A 17,239-nucleotide genomic window follows, 5' to 3' on the forward strand; every position below is an offset into this window, starting at 1 on the left:
AGCACTGCACAGGGGCACAATGACTGCAATGCACTCGGGACAGGAAAGAGTTGGCAGACATAAAGGTGTTTGGTGGCCATGAAGCCCTGGACCATTTTGAACAGAGTGGGGACAAGGGCCACCATGTTTATTAACAGGGTCCCGGTGCCTCTCATGGTGAGAAGAGGCTGAGGGCAGCCAGGGCAGAAATGGGGAGACTGGCATCCAGGCAAGAGACAAGGGCAGCTTGGACCACTCAGGGGCAGTGGAGGTGGGGAGAAGGGAGCAGCTTCTGAACATGTCTTAAAGGTGGAACCACCCGGCCTCGTTGATTGATTGGACATGGCCGCCCTGGACCACCTCAGATCCTCAGAAACCCCACAAGGAGTCACTTTTCCTCCCGTAGATGGCATCCAGCTCAAGCAGAGTCTGACAGTCTCCCCACCTGCTTCCACCTGCCCCGAGAACAAAGCCACATGCCAACTCCGTTTCCCAACATTTAATTAGGAAAAAAAATGACAGGGTCAAAGAAAATCTCATGCAGAAAAGAAAAGGGGGGCAAATCGGGTTTGTAGGAGCATGGACCAGGGCCGGGTTCCTCCGAGGAGGCAGAAGAACAAAGGAATAAGGCACTGCCACCTCTGCCCCTCAGCGTGTGCGCAGGGCAGGGCAGCGGAGGGTGAGTGGTCCGGGGGGCGTGCAGACCCCACAGACAGAGTTTGGCAGCAGGGCCCAGGGGAGCAGAGTCTGGTGCCCCCAGGCCCAAGTCTGGCCCTGGCAGGAGCTGATTCAAGCTCTCCAGGCCTCAGAGAACATGGCCTGGGAGGAGGCCCAGGCCCAGCCCAAGAAGTCTGGACGGGCTTGTGTGTCAGCTGCAGTGCCATAGTCTGAGGGCACCTTTGGTGCCTTGCCCATCCCAAGTGCTGCTGGTGTCCAGGTCCTCTTCTGGAGATGGGCGGGGGCAGCCAGGGGAAGGGGCAGGGCCAGAGGTGAGGCCAAGGCTGACCCTGTCTCAAGGGGAGCCAGGAGGACTCAAGGAGAGGATGTGAGTGAGGTTGGGACATCTGGGGCAGGGGGGGCAGGTAAGGGGGAATGCTTATTTACAGATGGAGAGGTGAGTGGAGATAAATTAAATAAATAGGTGGTTGGGGCATAAATAGCAAGGGGTGATCACCAGACTGGGCAGGAGGGCAGGGGGAGGGTGGGGGTATTGCTGCTGCTGTGGTGGGGGGCTTGGTCCGGTCACCCCCTCCCCATGCAGGGCCCAAAGCAAGGCACTAATGAAGGGCCCCGGGCTGTGCTGGGGGTGTCTTGGCCCGGTGCCACCTGATCTGGGGCTCAGCCCGGGACCCAGGCCCGAGACGCCCCCTGGACGGGAGACTGTCTCAGGACTGAGATGCGCCCTTCTCTCCGGGTCGGCCGCCCTTAGCTGTTGCTGGACACGAGGCCAATGATCTGCTCCAGCTTCTGGCGCAGCTTGTGTTTCCGACAAGAGGCATCTCGGTCCAGGGCGCTGAGAACCTGTGAAAAAGGCCCCGAGCTGGGCTCTCAGGGGCAGCAGGCCGTTCCTCCCAGCCAAGCCCCCTGCTCCTCGGGGCAAGCTTTCCCCTCCCTCAGGCCTCAGGGTGTCCTTCCCTGCTGGCCAGGACCCTGGGCACGTGGCCTTCGAACAGCCCCTCTTTGACCCCAAATCCTCCAACCGCACAACTCTCGTCCCTCCTCTCCACGGCCAGGATGCAGCCCTGTCCAGGGGTGATGTGGACTCAAGGCTTCCCTTTCCCGTCCCCTGCAGACCCCCAATCCCACCCTAGACCTCTCCCATCCAAAGCAGCAGGCCTTCTCGGGCCTCATCTCCATTGACCATGGGCAGCACCCGATAGCCCATTACTCCTCCTAACAACTGGCGGGGGGTCCTCACGCATGTGATCCGGGCCCGTGTGTCACTTGGGGGGGAGTGTCCCTCCCGACCCTCCTCAGACTCCACAGCCAGCTCCCCTTCTGCTCTGCCGTGTCAGAGTGTCCCAGGACCCCAGGGCTCAGTGCCTGGGCCATGGTCCATCTAGCTGCCCGGGGAACCCCTTGGTGAGCTCCTCCAGGCTCAGGGCTCTCAGGCCCGTGTCCAGCTGAGGTTCACCGGTTCTCATCTCCAACCAGGAGCCGAGTCCTGAAGCCCACCCTCTGGCTTCCCTGTCTACTAAGGTTCCAGGCACAAATCAGGCAGGTGGCCTGACCCTGCCCACCTCTGGCCCCCACTGTGTTCCTGGCCCTTTAATTTCTCCCAACCAGAACTTGGTGCTTCAGCCAGTAGCTTCTCTCCTGGGGCCCTCACCTCCCCACATCTACAGAGAGTGTCACGTTTGCCATCCTGAGGGCTTGTTTGTGGGAGGAATTGTGAGTAATCCAAGAGCTGGTACCCCTGACTCCCATCATGCCCCTGCTTTTGCCACTGGTTGCACTCTCAAACTCGAGGGGCCTGCGGGGGTGGCACGCACCTCCTGACGGTACTTGGTGACGTAGAAATAGAGCTCACTGAGTGCACTCAGGACATTGAAGTCACTTGCATGGAGACGGGACTGCTCCACCAGATACGCATCCATGTCCTGGTCACTGATGGATGCCATCTTGGCTATATCCCGGTAGTACCTAATGGGATCCCGAAGAAGTCATGCTGGCATCTGCTGCAAAAGTCAAAGCCCTTGTCCTGGCTGCCAGGCCAGCCTCTGGGACTCCTTCCTGAAGCTGGCCCTTCATTAATATGAGCCAGCCTGGGCAGGGCCAGCTTCTACCCTCTCACCCAGTAGCTCTGTCCTGTGGGTGTCCAGGCCCCCCACCCACACACACTGGGGCCCACCTCTCCACCCAGCTCTTGTAGTTGGGGATGTCCTTGGCATAGAGCAACTTGTTGGAGGGCGAGTCCTTGCCCAGGCGGTGCTCCGACGTGGAGCAGGAGTCCATGAAGGTCTGGGCCACCACCGACAAGCAGGCGTCCGTGATGCTGCTCTTGTGGATGTCGAACACGAACTGCGGGTTCTTGATCACGTTCACCCAGAAGCGCAGGGGCAGGCTAGACGGAGGGACAAAGGCCCACAGCTCCCCAGTTTCCCTGTGCCACACCCTCCTGTCTGCTCACCTCCACAGGCCCACAGGCGGCAAGATGACACACTGAGAGCGGCCTTTAATTTTCGGCCTGACTTCAAGCAGTGAGAAGTAAGAGGAAATGGCATTCTGGCCTTGGTGATCTCAATGTTCCCCACACACACACACACATTCACCCCCTGGACCAGGCTTCCAGCATCTCTGCACTGTGCCAGTGGTATCACCAGGTGAGCAGCCAGGCCCAGTCAGTCAAGGGCACCTCTGAGTGCGGGCAGCACTATCTGCATCCCAGCCGCCCAAACCCCTGGCAGAGTGACAGACCCTTGCTCTCCCTACTTGGTGGCACCATCGATGCCAGGCCACTATCCTCCCCTGCTGGGATGAGCAGTCCAGCCCCCAGCCCCCACTGTCACCCTGACCAAGGTCCCCAAGTACCAGCCAAGCCTCCTCTTCCCACCCAGCCCTGGCCTGGAGGGCCAGTGCACAGTGGTACCAGTTGCTCTTCCAGGTGTGGCGCACATCGGGATCGCTGATCTGCCGCTGGTCGGCCTGCTCGTCCAGGAAGTCAAACATGTACTTAATGGCCAGTGGCAGGGCTGAGCCCCGGTGTGCTGTGCTGAACACGGTTTCAAAGAGGTCGTCCACGAACTTCTGCAGTGTACCCTGCAGGGGCACAGCAAGGGCACCAGCTGACAGGGAGCCAGGGGGAAATGTTCCCACAGCAGGACAGATGGGGATGGAGAGGCCTGACAGCGAGTAGGACTTCTCTGCCCGGCTAACAACACCCCTCAGATAGACTTGGCCTTGACCTCAGGGTGGTAGTTCCCATAGCCAAGGCCTTAAGACAGCCCCTTGGCATTGGAACAATCCAGTGGCCCCTTCCCCAGGCAGCCGGGGCCAGCCTGAGCGCCAAGTCCAGGACAGAAGGGACCCGCACTAAGGCCAGGATGGCACAGGGCAGGCGCACCTTGGTGGCTAGCAGCCGCGTCAGGTAGATCTCTGAGACCATCTTGCTGCCACGGTCACCCTCTCGGTGGTCGGCGTGGTCATGGTTCTTCACTAAGTGCCACAGCTTGGTTCCTGTCTCCTGGTCCGGGGTGATCATGGGCGCCCGAGAGCGGAGGCTGTCAGGGCTGCTGGCCGTGCGAAGCAAGCTCTCTGGGGCAGGGGATGGTGTGCCCCCTTAGGCCAGTGGGCCAGCCATCACCATGGCTCTCACCCCCTCTATCCCAGGAGCCCCGCACTTCTAGGCTCTAAAGAGCCCAGACCTCCTGAGGGCAGGGTCCAGGAAGGCTGCCTGCCCAGAGCAAGGGTTCCCCACCATGGCCGACACAGCCTGGAAGGGCACGAGGCCAGCAGATGCCACCACACCGAGGATACTTACCATAGCGGCTGAGGGAACGGGTGAAGGTGAAGGAGTTGGCCATGTTATAGGCTGACACTTGTTTGGGCACCAACGCCACCAAGGAACCGTCTGTCACCTGCAGATACCAGTGACAGAAAGGGGGCAATGCAGGAGGCTGAGAAGCCAAGAGGCCAACTCTGTGGGGGTATGTGGGGCAGCTCCCACACCTCCCAGAGGAGGACCTATGTTGTGGGGGCGATGGAGGGGAGGGGCTAGCACGGGGTTGCGGCCCCACAGGAGCACTGGTCATGGGTGGCCGGCCCTCCAGCTCCTCACCTGGTAGTGGGCCAGCGAGTTGACCCTCTTCCAGTCACACTCAATCTTGGTGGTGACGTCCTCGTCCTGGAGGATGACACGGGCCATGCGGCCCTGGCGCCACTCTGTGGGCCACAGACAGCTCAGTGGGGGGGATCATGAACACCAGCCATGGTACCAGGAGGTGCAGGGGGCGGCTAGGAGGAGAAGGCAGGGGCCTCACCTAGGTCCATGTCCTCAGCTTTGGGGCGCTGGGAGTAAGGGATGCCCTTGTACACAGCATCAAGCAGCTTGTCTTTGGCCTGGGTGATACTGTCACAGTTGAGCACCTTCACGGGCACCTGAGCACCGCCCTCGCTCTCCGGGCACACACAGTGCAGGGTCTGAGAGGGTGGGGGGGCCACAGGGTGAGTCCTGGGTGAGGCTTCCCCGCAGACCTGACACCCTGTCCACCTGACCACCCCCCCCCAACCCCACACACCAGCGTCTTATAGTCGATCTGCTGCCGGATCAGCTTGTCCTCGCTCAGTGAGTACCGCGCCTCGCCCGTGATGGCGTCGATGGGGCCCTTCTCCATCTGCTGCTTGATGGCGCAGTACAGAAGGAAGAGCGGCTCCCCCGCGCACTCCTGGAGGCAGGGCCAGGCATACAGCTGACTGCTGGCAGGCCAGCAGCTTCCCCACCCTACCGCCCCCACCACCTGCCCTGTGAGCATGTGCACCTTCAGAAACTTATGCAGCAAAAAGGTGAACCAGTTGGTGAGCATCTTCTCAGCCACTGACTCAGTCCTGGAGAGAAAGGGGTGCTGGGGTCCTGGCCTGAAAGGGCCTCCCAAGGGGTGGGGCCTGGCCAGGACAGGGCTGGCCTGGGGGCTGGGGGGTGGAACCCAGTACCTGCGCAGAAGCAGCTTCGGGTGGTTCTTGCTCTCAAGGTTCTTCTCGATGAGGTCCGCCAGCAGCTGCTTAAGCAGACCCGTGGCGTAGTCGAGGCGGCTCTGCAGGGCCACCATGGTAAGGGAAGCCACAGTGCCCCGGTCACGCATGGAGAAGCTGCTCTGGGCCTCCAGGGTGTGGATGAAGGTGAGCACGAAGGCGCGGCTGTGCAGCAGCTGCCCGAAGAGACGCAGGGCCTTCTCAACATGGGGGGGGGTCTGGAGGCAACAGGGCGTCTCAGAGAGCAGAGGTGACCCTGCAGATGACAGGGCAAGGGCAGACAATGCCAGGGGAGTGTATGGGACGGGGTGGAACTCACATCCAGCTCCTTAAGCACTGGGTGGGCCTCGATCCCCGGGAAGAGCACCCGCACAGCGTAGGTCCGGTAGTCCAGGAAAGGGATCTGCACGCCATCCATGTGGTTCGTCAACTCATTGATGTCTGTCTGCAGCTCAGCAAAGGCTGGGGAGGGCCGGTGGGGCAGAGTGAGCAGGGCAGGAGTGGGGAGCCCCTGCGGCCTGCCCCGCACCCCACCTACACACAGGCACCTTCCTTGCACTCCAGGGCCACCCGGGACTCCAAGTTGTCCATCTGGAGCTGGAGCCGCTTGAGTGTGCGGTCGGCATCCTGAGTCTTACGTTTGTAGGCAACCAGTACAGCAGTGATGGCCAGCAGCAGGAGGCTGCCCCCTACTGCCAGCCCCACCATGGCCGGCAGGGTCAGCGCCCGCTCGGCTGTGATGTGCAGGGTGCCCAGCCAGAACTCCAGACCGCCCACCAACACCTGCGGGGACGGGCGCATGGTGAGGCGAGCCCCAGGCCTGCCCCAGGCTGCCCTGGTGGCCTCCCTGCCCTGTACCCACCATGACGGGCTGCCGGCCTGTCTGGCTGGGGGAGTCGCAGAGGAGTTGTGTGTCGGAGACTGTCAGCGCGCATGGCTGGCCCCCTATCAGCACCGTGTAGTTGAGGCGGGAGTTGCCAGCTGCTGCGGGGATCAGATTCTTGCCCTGCACATGGACACCCCAGTCAGCCAGGGCTCCCCCCTACCCTGGCCCTCCTGCCCTTTGCTCCTGCCCCAGCAGCACCTTTAGCACTACGTGGGAGCCCGGTTTGATGTCCAGCACCCCAGAGGGACCGAGAGGCTCAAAGCTGGGGTCGGGGTAGTAGGTGAAGGAGGACCGGTTGAGGGAGCGGGCGGTCTGCACGTGGTCCAGCAGGAAACCAAACTCATCCGGGTGCTCGCCCTGGGCCTGCGGCTGGGGCTGCCCCAGGAAGATGCCAGGGGCTTTACACAGCATGGCAGTGTCATTGATCACGTGGCATGTCTGTGGGGACAAAGGCAAGCAGTCCAGCACTTGAGGCCACAGCAGGCAGGGTGGCAGGGTGGGATGGGGGTGGGGGCGCAGCTGGCACTCACGTTGGTGGTCTCGATGCCTCGGTACTTGGCCCGGACCCGGGGCTCCTGGACCGTCAGCAAGTGGGTCCCACTCACGGTGATGGCAGTGCTTCCACTAGGGACAGGAGTGAGGGACTTCAGGGCTCCTCCCAACTGCCCCGAATGTGGCCCTCTCTCTACTTTCCCCATTGGAAGTGGAAGTGAAGTGAAAGTCACTCAGTCGTGTCCGACTCTTTGTGACCCAACAGACTATATAGTCCATGGAATTCTCCAGGCTAGAATACTGGAGTGGGCAGCCTTTCCCTTCTCCAGGGGATCTTCCCAACCCAGTGGCCCTGGAGCCTCCCTAACCCTGGGTCACCCAATGGGTGCCAACTGCCATGTGGTCATGGAGGAACCAGGCTCCCCTCTGCTGAGGAGGGCTCAGGCTCAGAGAGGGTGGAATTTTACGACTGGCGCTCAGAGACCTGGTCCCCAGCCTCCCCTCTTACTTGATGATGCTCCATGTGGGCTCGAGGCGCGTGACGGTGGGGTCCTGAGTGTAAGTGTAGACAACACCAGGACTGGAAATATTGGCACGGTCAATGGCCAGTGTAATGGGGGCCTGGCTCGGGCCCAGGGTGGAGACAGGCGAGATGCACACGATGACTTCAGCATCCCTCCTGCATCAGCAAGTGGGGACTTGGAGAGGGTGGCCCAGGGCTGCCTGCCATCTGCCGGCCTGAGGCCCCAGCTCCCAAACAACCCACCTGATGAACTGGCACTCGCCATCTCTCACGGTCACCATGACCCTGCTGCCGGCATCCAGAGCCCTTCCAGAGATGGTGAGCCGCGTGCCCCCGGAGGCCGGGCCCCGACTGGGACTCACACGGTCGAAAGTAGGCGTCTAGGAGAAGAGATCCTAAGGGGCAGGGCAAGGCAGTGGGGGCCAGGCTGCACACTACCCCCAGGAAGCGATGGGAGAGGAAACAGGTATGCACCCCACCCACCACAAAGGTGTAGAGCTGCTCAGACTGCGTGCGGAAGTCAGCTGAACAGTCGCCGACACAGAGCTCCACGGGCCCCGGTGGAGGGCTGGGTACCAGTGACTCTTCCATCTCACAGACGATCCTGGGGGTGGGGTCAGGGAAGGTCAGGCCCCAGAGGCCAGCCCCCAGTGGGGGATGAGGCCTGGTGTCCACCAGCTGGGCTGCACTCACCTCTCAGCACTGATGTACTCGGCAGGGATGGAGTTGCAGCGCACGCCAGCCACCCGCAGGCCCACCTCTCGGGAGGTGAGGCCCAGGTTCTCACCCACGATGGTGATCCAGGTGCCCCCTTCCTTGGGCCCCATGACTGGGTGGATCTGTGGAGCAGGATGGGAGGCGGAAGGGTAAGCTGAGTTGGCGGGTGCCCAGAGGGCAGTGGGTGGAGGGGAGACCGACCTGGGCAATGCGAGGGTGGCTGCAGCGAGCGCCCTTCTGGTTCGGGTGCATCCAGTTGGTCTTGGGGGCTGGGCAGTGGGCCCGCAGCTGGCACCTGTGCTCCGAGATGCACCAGCCACAGTTGAAGCGGGGGTCAGCCTTGAGGCAGAGGCCACAGCTGGGCCGCTGCGCCCAGCACTTGTACAAGAGGGCTGTGGGCACAGAGGGCATCGCTGGGGAGCAGTTACCGGCCCTGATGAAGGGTCCCCCTGCGGGACCCCGGCCCCAGCTTGTGCCTATGCTGCCCCAGGAAGTGAGGTCCTCAGCCCATCCCGCTGCTCACCTCGGAAGGTAACAGGCTTGTCGATGGGGAAATCGCCGTCCCAGACCACGGAGAAGTCCAGCTCAGTGTCACCGTACTCATCACCTTCATAGGAATACTGGGGGAGAAGGACCCGTGTGACCCTCATGAAGGTGCGCAGGCCACCCCCCCACCCTACTCAGGAATCCCCAGGAGGAGACTCAGAAGGTCCTCTGCCAGGATGAGCTGAGGCTTCCTGAAGAGTCTGCTGGGCACAGCCCGAACCCCCGAGACAGGTGGGGTGGGCCTCACCGAGGCATTCTGGCACTGCACGCTGCTGCTGTTGAAGCGTACAGCAGGGACCCGCTGCTGCCGGCCCTGCACGCGGACCACACACTCGTAGTTCTTCTGCCCTGACTGAGGCTGCGGCAGGTTCTTGGCCCGCAGGGTGAGGGGCTGCACAACGCCTACCGGGATCAGGAGGTCCCCGCTGGGCAGGATCGCAGGGCAGCCCTGAGGGGAAAACCCCCGCATTGAGGAGGCTCTGAGAAAACCCCAAGATGGAGGGTGGCAAAGCCAGGGGCCAGCCTGCAGGGAGCCTGGCCCCCTCGCGTGCAGTGCCCGCCTCACCTCAGGGCTGTGCACCCTGCCCTCCTGGAAGGAGCAGTCGTGGGGCTGGCTGGTACACACGTGGCGGTACTTACACCACTGGCAGGGGTAAGGGCTGCTGACGCAGGACATGCACCTGGAGGGGAGAGGCTTCAGAAATCACAGAGGAGACCAAGCTGGGACCTTCACTGTCCCTTGCGTGGGCCACACGGGAAGCCAAAGGAAAAAGGCACCCACGTCACAGCGAGCCACAGAGACGCGGGGACCAGGGGGCAGGCCAGCTACTACTCACGACTGGAGGACGCTGCAGTTGTAGAAGACGAAGTCAGCCCCAGCAAACCTCACGCCAGTCTCCTTGGAGAGCAGCTGCAGCCGCACAGTGTGGGTGGCCCCTGCAGCGAGCCCACGGCACCCTGTGTGAGCCATGGACAGACAGCACCCCCCACCCCCCACAGCCCCGGCCACTGACCATGCCCCCGGGTGAGAGCCCGGAGCTCCTGGAGGGAAGGTGAGGGGCAGCGTAACTCCCCAGAGGGCAGCAGGACGGCCTCACTCTGGGTCACTTCCTCAAAGGCACAGCTCACGCCCGCACTGAGGTCTGGCACGTTGCTCATGGCCACGGTCAGCTGCAGGAAGCCAAGGGCTTGGAGCAGGGTCCACTGCAGCATGTGGGCACCACGCTCCTGCCACATCCCCACCATGCCCCTCACCTGCACCCCGGGCGATGTCACTGACACATTGTTGGGCCAGACGTGCACCTGGACACACTTGCTGAGCGCCTCGGCGAAGCCATACGGGGCCATGGCGCCTGGACAGGCCCCTTGGCGGCAGCACCTGTGTGGGGTCAGGCCAGGCCCATCCCACAGCTGCCCTGGGGGCCAGGAAGGGGTGACGAGGGGGCAGCCGGCCCAGCCTATGGTGCCAGGCAACCACATGCCTCGGCTTCATCTCCGAGGGCCTGAGAGATGTCACTCGGGCCAGAGGTTCTGCTCATTAGCGGGAGAAAGTTGGACAGGAGGGAGAGGGAGGCTACGAGTCCACAGCTGTTGGGGTGGGCACATGGGAGAGGGTGGGCACCATGGCCCCCAGCTACGGGCAGAGCTGGGCAGGTCCTCACCTGTGCTGCAGCACGCACCAGCCACAGTGCGGGTCCCCCGAGCCCAGGCAGGCTGCGCAGCTCAGGTATTGCTCACAGGTCTCCACCGGGAGCTGGCTCACCTGGGCACAGCTGAGTTAGCACGTGCCGTGCCCTGCCCCCGGCCCACCCCGCCACCTGCCCCGGGCCCACCTGCTTCTCACTCAGCAGGTAGATGTGCTGGTGGTCAGGGCTGAAGAGCAGGTCACGAAGTATGGGGCTGCCATCCACCACAGGCACCGTCTCGTACAGGTGAGCCTCCTGAGAGCTGTCAACCCGCACCTGGGCCACAAGACCAGCCACCTGATGTCACAGCAGCAGCCCACATACCCGGGCAGGCTCTTCAGCAGCCAGGGGCCCAGCCTTGTCCCATCATAGACAGACGGGGAAGGATGACACCAAGGCTGCCCCCTAGAGGCTCTTGGGGGTGTCACAGCCAGTCCAAAAAGGCTCACAGGGCACAGAGATGACCACACTTATGGCAGAAAGCAAAGAACTAAAGAACCTCTTGATGAAAGTGAAAGAGGAGAGTGAAAAGGCTGGCTTAGACCTCAATATTCAAAAAACAAATATCATGGCACCTGGTCCCATCGCTTCATGGCAAATAGATGGGGAAACAATGGAAACAGTGACAGACTTTATTTTCTTAGGCTCTAAAATCACTGCAGATGGTGACTGCAGCCATGAAATTAAAAGATGCTTGCTCCTTGGAAGAAAAGCTATGGCCAACCTAGACAGCATATTAAAAAGCAGAGAGGTTACTTTGCCAACAAAGGTCCGACTAGTCAAAGCTATGGTTTTCCCAGTAGTCATGTACGGATGTGAGAGTTGGACCATAAGGAAAGCTGAGAGCCAAAGAATTAATGCTTTCGAGATGTGGTGTTGGAGAAGACTCTTGAGAGTCCCTTGGATTGAAAAGAGATCAAACCAGTCCATCCTAAAGGAAATCAGTCCTGAATATTCATTAGGAGGACTAATACTGAAGCTGAAACTCTAATCCTTTGGCCACCTGATGCAGAGAACTGACTCACTGGAAAAAACCCTGATGCTGGGAAAGATTGAAGGTGGGAGGAGAAGGTGACAACAGAGAATGAGATGGTTGGATGGCATCACCAATTCAATGAACATGAGTTTCAGTAAACTCTAGGAGTTGGTGATGGACAGGGAGGCCTGGCATGCTACAGTCCATGGGGTCGCAAAGAATCAGACATGATTGAGTGACTGAACTGTGACTGTAGAGTTTGGGCACGGGGAAAAGATGAGATTTATAGGGGAAGGGGTTTTTGGGATGATGGCAATACCCTGGAACGAAGTAGTGTTCATGCCAGTGTAACTCTGCAAATGTACCAAAATCACAGAGATGCTTTATATGAGGGTAGAAGTGTGACACAGGAGTTATACCCCAATAAAGCTGTGAGAAATGTAACAAAAAGGACCTGGAGGGGAGTAGACCAGGCCCCCAAGAGTTCCCTGGACACTCCAGACCTCCCTAGGAATGGCCCACATCTCCCAGGTAAGCACGAGGAGAAGCTGGTAGTTGGTCTGGCTCCTTGTCCCTTTAGAAAACCTCAGAGCTCCCGGCCCCAAAACAGAAGCAACCCCTGGGCCTATCAGGGGACAAGATGGCAAAGGCAGTCCGGTTCACATTTGTTCCTTCATTCATTCAAGGAGGCTTCCCTAGTAGCTTGGTTGGTAAAGAATCTGCCTGCAGTGCAGGAGACCCGGGTTCAATCCCTGGGTCAGGAAGATCCCTGGAGAAGGGAACGGAAACCCACTCTAGTACTCTTGTCTGGAGAATTCCATGGACAGAGGACCTAGTGGGCTACAGTCTGTGGAATTGCAGAGTCGGACCCAACTGTGCAACTAACTTTCCTTTCCTTTTTCATTCAAGGAGGACCCAGCAATGATGGCTCCTGCTCTCCTGGCAGGGAAGCCCAGAGATAAGGACAGAGGCTTGGGTCAGCCACAGGAAGCCAGTGGTTCAGGCCACAACAGGCAGTGGCACCAGTGAGCGTGGGTGGCACAGGGGCGCACAGGGCTTGCCTGCACAGTCTTATCCCCACCCCTCATTCTGCATCTCAGCCTGCCCTGATGCCCACAGACTGGTGCCCACCTTCTTGAGACTGCCACCGCGAGTGCCAATGAAGACCACAGAGTGCTGCTGGTAGGTGTAGGCGGCCACGCTGGTCATGCCATCGGTACTGTCAGCTAGCAGGGGCAGCCCCTCAATCACGTGTAGGCCACCCAGTGGCTGGTTCAACACCAACCCACAGAAGTTTCCATTTATCTGCATGGGCTGGTGAAATAGGAGGGGTGCACACAGGTCAGCTCATGGGCACCCACTGGACGTCGGCTGCGAGATCCCACATTGTGGCAGGGAAGAGGACCCAGAACTCACTCCTTGCTAGCCAAGACCAACCAACCATTAGTCCCAGGACCCCACAGGAAATGGGGGGATGAGAAAGGAGCTGGAGGAAGGAGAGCAGGCAGGAGTGGGGAGTAGACAGCAAGGCCTGGGAGGCTGCCACTGATGCAGAATGTGAGGGGGCACCCGCAAGATAGAGATGGAGGAGCCAGCTGGGGACAGAGGGGCAGGAAGAGGAAGGGAGTGGTCCACAAACAGAGTGTGCCCACCCAGAGGACTGGCAGGGAGGCAGGCTGGCGAGGAAAGAGAATCTGCAAAGGAAGGGAGGGGATCACAGGGGGTGGGGGATTCTGGGCTAAGCTGTCACTCCCGAGACGGTCCAGAGGAGCATCTCCCAGGTGAGTGGGCCTGTCGAGCCTGGGACAGGCCAGCAGCCTACTGGCTGCTAGGTGACCACCAGGGCTGGCCCCGCAGACCCGGGAAAGGGCAGAGGGCCTTGCAGAGGGGCGGGGGGGGGGTGGGCAGGGGCTCACAGTGTTGATGCAGGGCAGCTCCTTGTTTAGCAGCCAGGGCAGCGCCAGCGTGCCCTCCCCACGGTAGCAGGACTGGATGCGACGCCGGATGTGTGCATTGATGTTGCTGAGGGTAAAGAGGCAGAGGATGGTCTGCCGCGGTGGGCTGGCCCGGTTCTTCTGGCCCTGAGAGAAGACGGTGAAGAGTACGTCCTCGTCAGCCGGCACGCCCAGGGCCTGGGCCAGCAGCAGGCCGGGTTTGGCCAGGTGGGCGCTCTGCACCAGGCGGTACTCCACGCCGCGCCATGAGCAGCCGATGGGGAACTCCACGTATGAGTAGAACTCGGAGTCTCCTGAGCACATGCGCACAATCTTGGACGTGAAGAACTTCTCGCCCGCTGTGTCCAGCAGTGTCTGCTGGGTGTCCAGCTGCAGCGTCAGGAAGTACACAAAGGAGGCGCTCACAAAGCCATAGATGTAGTAGATGTCAAAGGCTGGGTACAGGGACAGCGTGTCCGAGGGGATCTTGATCTGCGAGGAGACGAACTCGTCCTGGTACACCTACAGAACAGGTGGGGGAGAGAGCCTGAGATGAGGCCAGGGTCCACCCGTGGCCTCCCCATCCATGGCCCCTGCCACACGCCCTGGCCTCAACCCCACAACAGGGTCCCTAAGGGGCTTCTGTCACAACCCCCCACCCATGCATGCACAGGACCCCATGCCAGAAAGACTCCAGAGGGCAAGCCATGACCCGGCCCGCCGTGCCATCCTCAGCAGCTTGTCCCATCTGGGACCAACCGGTCTCTTCCGGGGGCAGAGGCAGGATGCAGTGGAGGCAGGAGGGCACAGGGCCTGGCTCTCCAGAGGGGGGCAAAGGGAGGGGAGGGCAGGGGACGCCTGACGGCCAGGGGTGGGGCTCACCCACCAGACTGAACATATCCACACCGTCCTCGTCCCGGATGAGCTTTCGGGAGCTCAGGGTGGGGAAGTACTCGGACTTGCCATCCACAGCCGTGCCTATGAACAGTTTGCTGGGCCCCTGGCCCTGCTCCACGATGACGCCAGCCATTGAGTCCGGCTCCTGGGCCCCTGACAGGTAGTGCTCCTTGCGGTGGTGGGGCTCACCCAGCTTGAAGAGGTCGTCCAGCCGCAGGAACTGGCAGATACCCTGCCAGATGCTGCCACAGGCCACCAAACGGCGGGCCGCATAGTCTATGAGCAGCAGCTTGTTCACGTTGTCCACGGGCGCCAGGCGGTGGGCACACACGCGCATGCTGGGGGGCGGATAGCAGCGGGCATTGTCTTCGACAGGCCCCGTGATATGGACCCGCAGCTCAGTCAGGTTGGGCGCCAGCTTGAAGATGTGGTTCACGGCGCCCACAAACACCTCCCCGGTCACCCGGTGCACAGCCAGGTGGGTGAGCGAGGTGTCCGTCACTGAAAAAGCAGGGAAGGGCCTGCGGCTGCCCAGGGCCCGCCCGGCAGCCAGGAGGAACAGCAGGATGAAGATGGTGGGCATGGCTGGTGGCTGTCCTGGGGGGTGGGCCTGGAGAGAGACAGCAGGGGCCAGTCACAGGCCCACCCCCCGGCCTGGCCTCGGGCCTCTGGCCGGCCCAGAACCATGGCCCAGAGGGTGGAGGCCGGTCACCTGCCACCGCACCAGGGCCCCAGATGGCAGCCCCAGCTGGGAGAAAGGAGGGGCGTCTGCCAGGGTGCACAAGGGAGCCACAAGCACAGGCAGGCTTGGGGGCCATCAATCACCCCCCACCCACTGCTGGCAAGCAGCCGGGAGGCCTCGCCTCAGCTGGGCCACACCCAAGCGGGCCACGGCGCCAGATACTGGGAGAGGCAGGGTGGGAGGCCCTCCAGGAAGGAGAAGCCGAACAGCAGATCCCAGGCCCGAGGGTGGCCAGCCACACACAGGCGCAACCCAACCGCGGGCCACTCAAGGCCACGGAGCTGCCTCTCACCCTAGTTGGGGAGGGGGGGCAGGGAGGAGACAAGGGAGTGAGAAAACGATGGCAAATGGGACGTTGGGGTGTCAGGACATCAGAGGTCTGAGGCATCAAAGCCTGAGCCCAGACAGCACCCAGGGACACCAATCCACCCTCCGCGCCCCAGCTGCCTCCTTGCCCCAAGGGCCTCTGTCTGCCGGCTGACCGGGAGCCTGCAATCTGGGCTACAAGCTGCCACACAAAAGCCGAGTGGTGCCGGCCCCCGCAGCAATGCACAGAGACAGACAGACGTCAGGCTCTGCCCAGGCACAACCAGATGGATGCCCAGGGCAGGGGTGCACGCAGCCCCCTCCAAAGCCAGACGGTAGCTGGTGAAGGGGAGAGGCAGGGTTGGCTGAGACTCTGGCGAGACAAACCGGGGGACCCCAGGAGCAGCACCGGGCTTGGCTGGGTCTTCACCCCGAGGCCACACCCAGCTCCAGGCAGCCAAGACAGCAGAGCCGTGGCGTGGCAGCCAACAGGGCAGGGCTCAGGGCCCCCCTATCGGTGCCCAAGCCCCAAGAGAGACACAAGTTACCCCACCTTGGAGGGGGTGGCGAGGAACCAAACCAAGGCAGCCCAGAAGAAACGGGGTGGGGGGGATTGCATTTGCCAGAACCAGGAGCAGACCCAGCTTGGAACTGCTAAGTTTCAGCTCAAGACCGCTCGGCTCTCCCAGGCTCTTTTGTCAAGGTCCGCATCCTGGACCCTGAATGCCAGAGCTGGAGAAGAAAGGAGGGCGGAGAAGCGGGGGTCGTCATGCCACCCTCACCTCCTCTGCAGCGCACGGGAATACAAGCCTAAGAAGGCGAACGGGACGGATCGGGAGGGATACCTGGAGAGGCACGCTGTGGAGCCCAAATGCCCGCTCCAAAGCACAGCCTGGAAGCGGGAGCCTCTGGCCAACCGAGCCTCTCTGAGCCAGCCCTGCGGAGCCCGAGGATGCGGGCAGACACTGGCAGAGACAGGGCTCCCGCACCCGCTCCCCAATGCCCCGCACGGTTCTGCCGGCCCGGTTTGCCCTGCCCCCAACCAGGGATACCGCCCCCGCCCCGCCGCCCACCCCCCCAGTGGACGGAGGCGCCGGGGCTGCTTCTCCACCACAAAGGGTCCCCACGGGTAGGGGGCTGGCCGCCGAGGCGCCGAGCACGAAGGACCAGTCGGGCGGGCGCCGGAGAAGGCGGGGGCAGGGCCCGACCCCTGGAAGGCCAAGGCGACCCCCGGGGATGCCCGACCCCGGGGCAGATGAGCAGGCTGGCCTCGCACGGGCGGCGGGGGCGGGGGGTGGTGGCAGGCACCTACCTGTCCCTCCGCCGCCGCCGGCTCCGGGTGGCCGCCCGTTGGCCACGTGGACGCGCCCTCGAGCCCCACACCGCCCCGCTCGCGCGCCCCCGCCGCCGCGCGCCCGCGCCGCCGCCGCCGCCGCCCACACTTTGGGGCCAGCCCGCGGCCGCCGGGGCCTTTTAAATCCGGACCGTACCACCGCGCCGGGCAGGGGTGCCCAGGGAGGGCCGAGCGTCAGGGCTCGCAGCCGGGGGTGGCCTGCCTCTCCCCGAGCCACGGGAGAGGCCCAGTGGCGCAGCTCCAGCCCCCGGCGAGCGGCTGGGGTTCCCCCCTACCCCCCGCAGCGATACGACCCTCCCCTCCACTCGCGACATGGCCGCGTCCAGGGCGCGCGCCCCTCCGCCCGCCGCCTCCCGCCACCTGGGGACCCGCGCGCGCCCGCGCCACACCCCCTTCGGGCCAGGGGTGCGCGCGGGCCTCGGGGTCGCGCAGACGCCTCCCGGGCGCTCGGAGGCGCGCCCAAGGCCACCTGCTGCCGGTTCGCAGCAACCCCCCCGCCCCGTCCCCGCCCACC

The 17,239-nt window shown here is 62.5% G+C and overlaps 2 protein-coding genes across 3 annotated transcripts; both read right to left on the reverse strand.

Annotated features, from left to right (window-relative positions):
- Positions 1–463: 463 nt before the first annotated feature.
- PLXNA3 (plexin A3) lies at positions 464–16,837 on the reverse strand. Of its 2 annotated transcripts, none has more exons than XM_043896522.1 (33): positions 16,684–16,837; positions 14,313–14,933; positions 13,409–13,948; positions 12,624–12,806; positions 10,664–10,792; positions 10,493–10,593; positions 10,086–10,209; positions 9,845–10,001; positions 9,668–9,767; positions 9,397–9,511; positions 9,079–9,279; positions 8,809–8,905; positions 8,487–8,677; positions 8,262–8,407; positions 8,052–8,172; positions 7,812–7,948; positions 7,554–7,724; positions 7,084–7,177; positions 6,752–6,991; positions 6,530–6,673; positions 6,216–6,450; positions 5,987–6,129; positions 5,629–5,843; positions 5,457–5,523; positions 5,217–5,363; positions 4,959–5,118; positions 4,757–4,860; positions 4,460–4,556; positions 4,043–4,233; positions 3,569–3,738; positions 2,831–3,043; positions 2,472–2,622; positions 464–1,500 (listed from the first exon to the last, which is right to left on the reverse strand). In XM_043896522.1, the coding sequence occupies exons 2-33, from the start codon at positions 14,904–14,906 to the stop codon at positions 1,405–1,407; spliced, it is 5,574 nt and encodes a 1,857-aa protein (XP_043752457.1). In that variant the 5' UTR covers positions 14,907–14,933; positions 16,684–16,837; the 3' UTR covers positions 464–1,404. The 2 variants fall into 2 exon arrangements, with proteins under 2 accessions (XP_043752457.1, XP_043752456.1); XM_043896521.1 differs by having other exon boundaries at positions 5,629–5,885.
- On the reverse strand, positions 14,946–17,039 carry LOC122689414 (collagen alpha-2(I) chain-like). Its single transcript, XM_043895814.1, has 3 exons — positions 16,862–17,039; positions 16,217–16,812; positions 14,946–16,103 (listed from the first exon to the last, which is right to left on the reverse strand). Exons 1-3 carry the CDS (start codon positions 17,037–17,039, stop codon positions 16,038–16,040), a joined length of 840 nt encoding a protein of 279 aa, XP_043751749.1. The 3' UTR covers positions 14,946–16,037.
- Positions 17,040–17,239: the final 200 nt, after the last annotated feature.

This window comes from Cervus elaphus, chromosome X, assembly GCF_910594005.1.
Source record: "Cervus elaphus chromosome X, mCerEla1.1, whole genome shotgun sequence".
Lineage (NCBI taxonomy): Eukaryota > Metazoa > Chordata > Mammalia > Artiodactyla > Cervidae > Cervus > Cervus elaphus.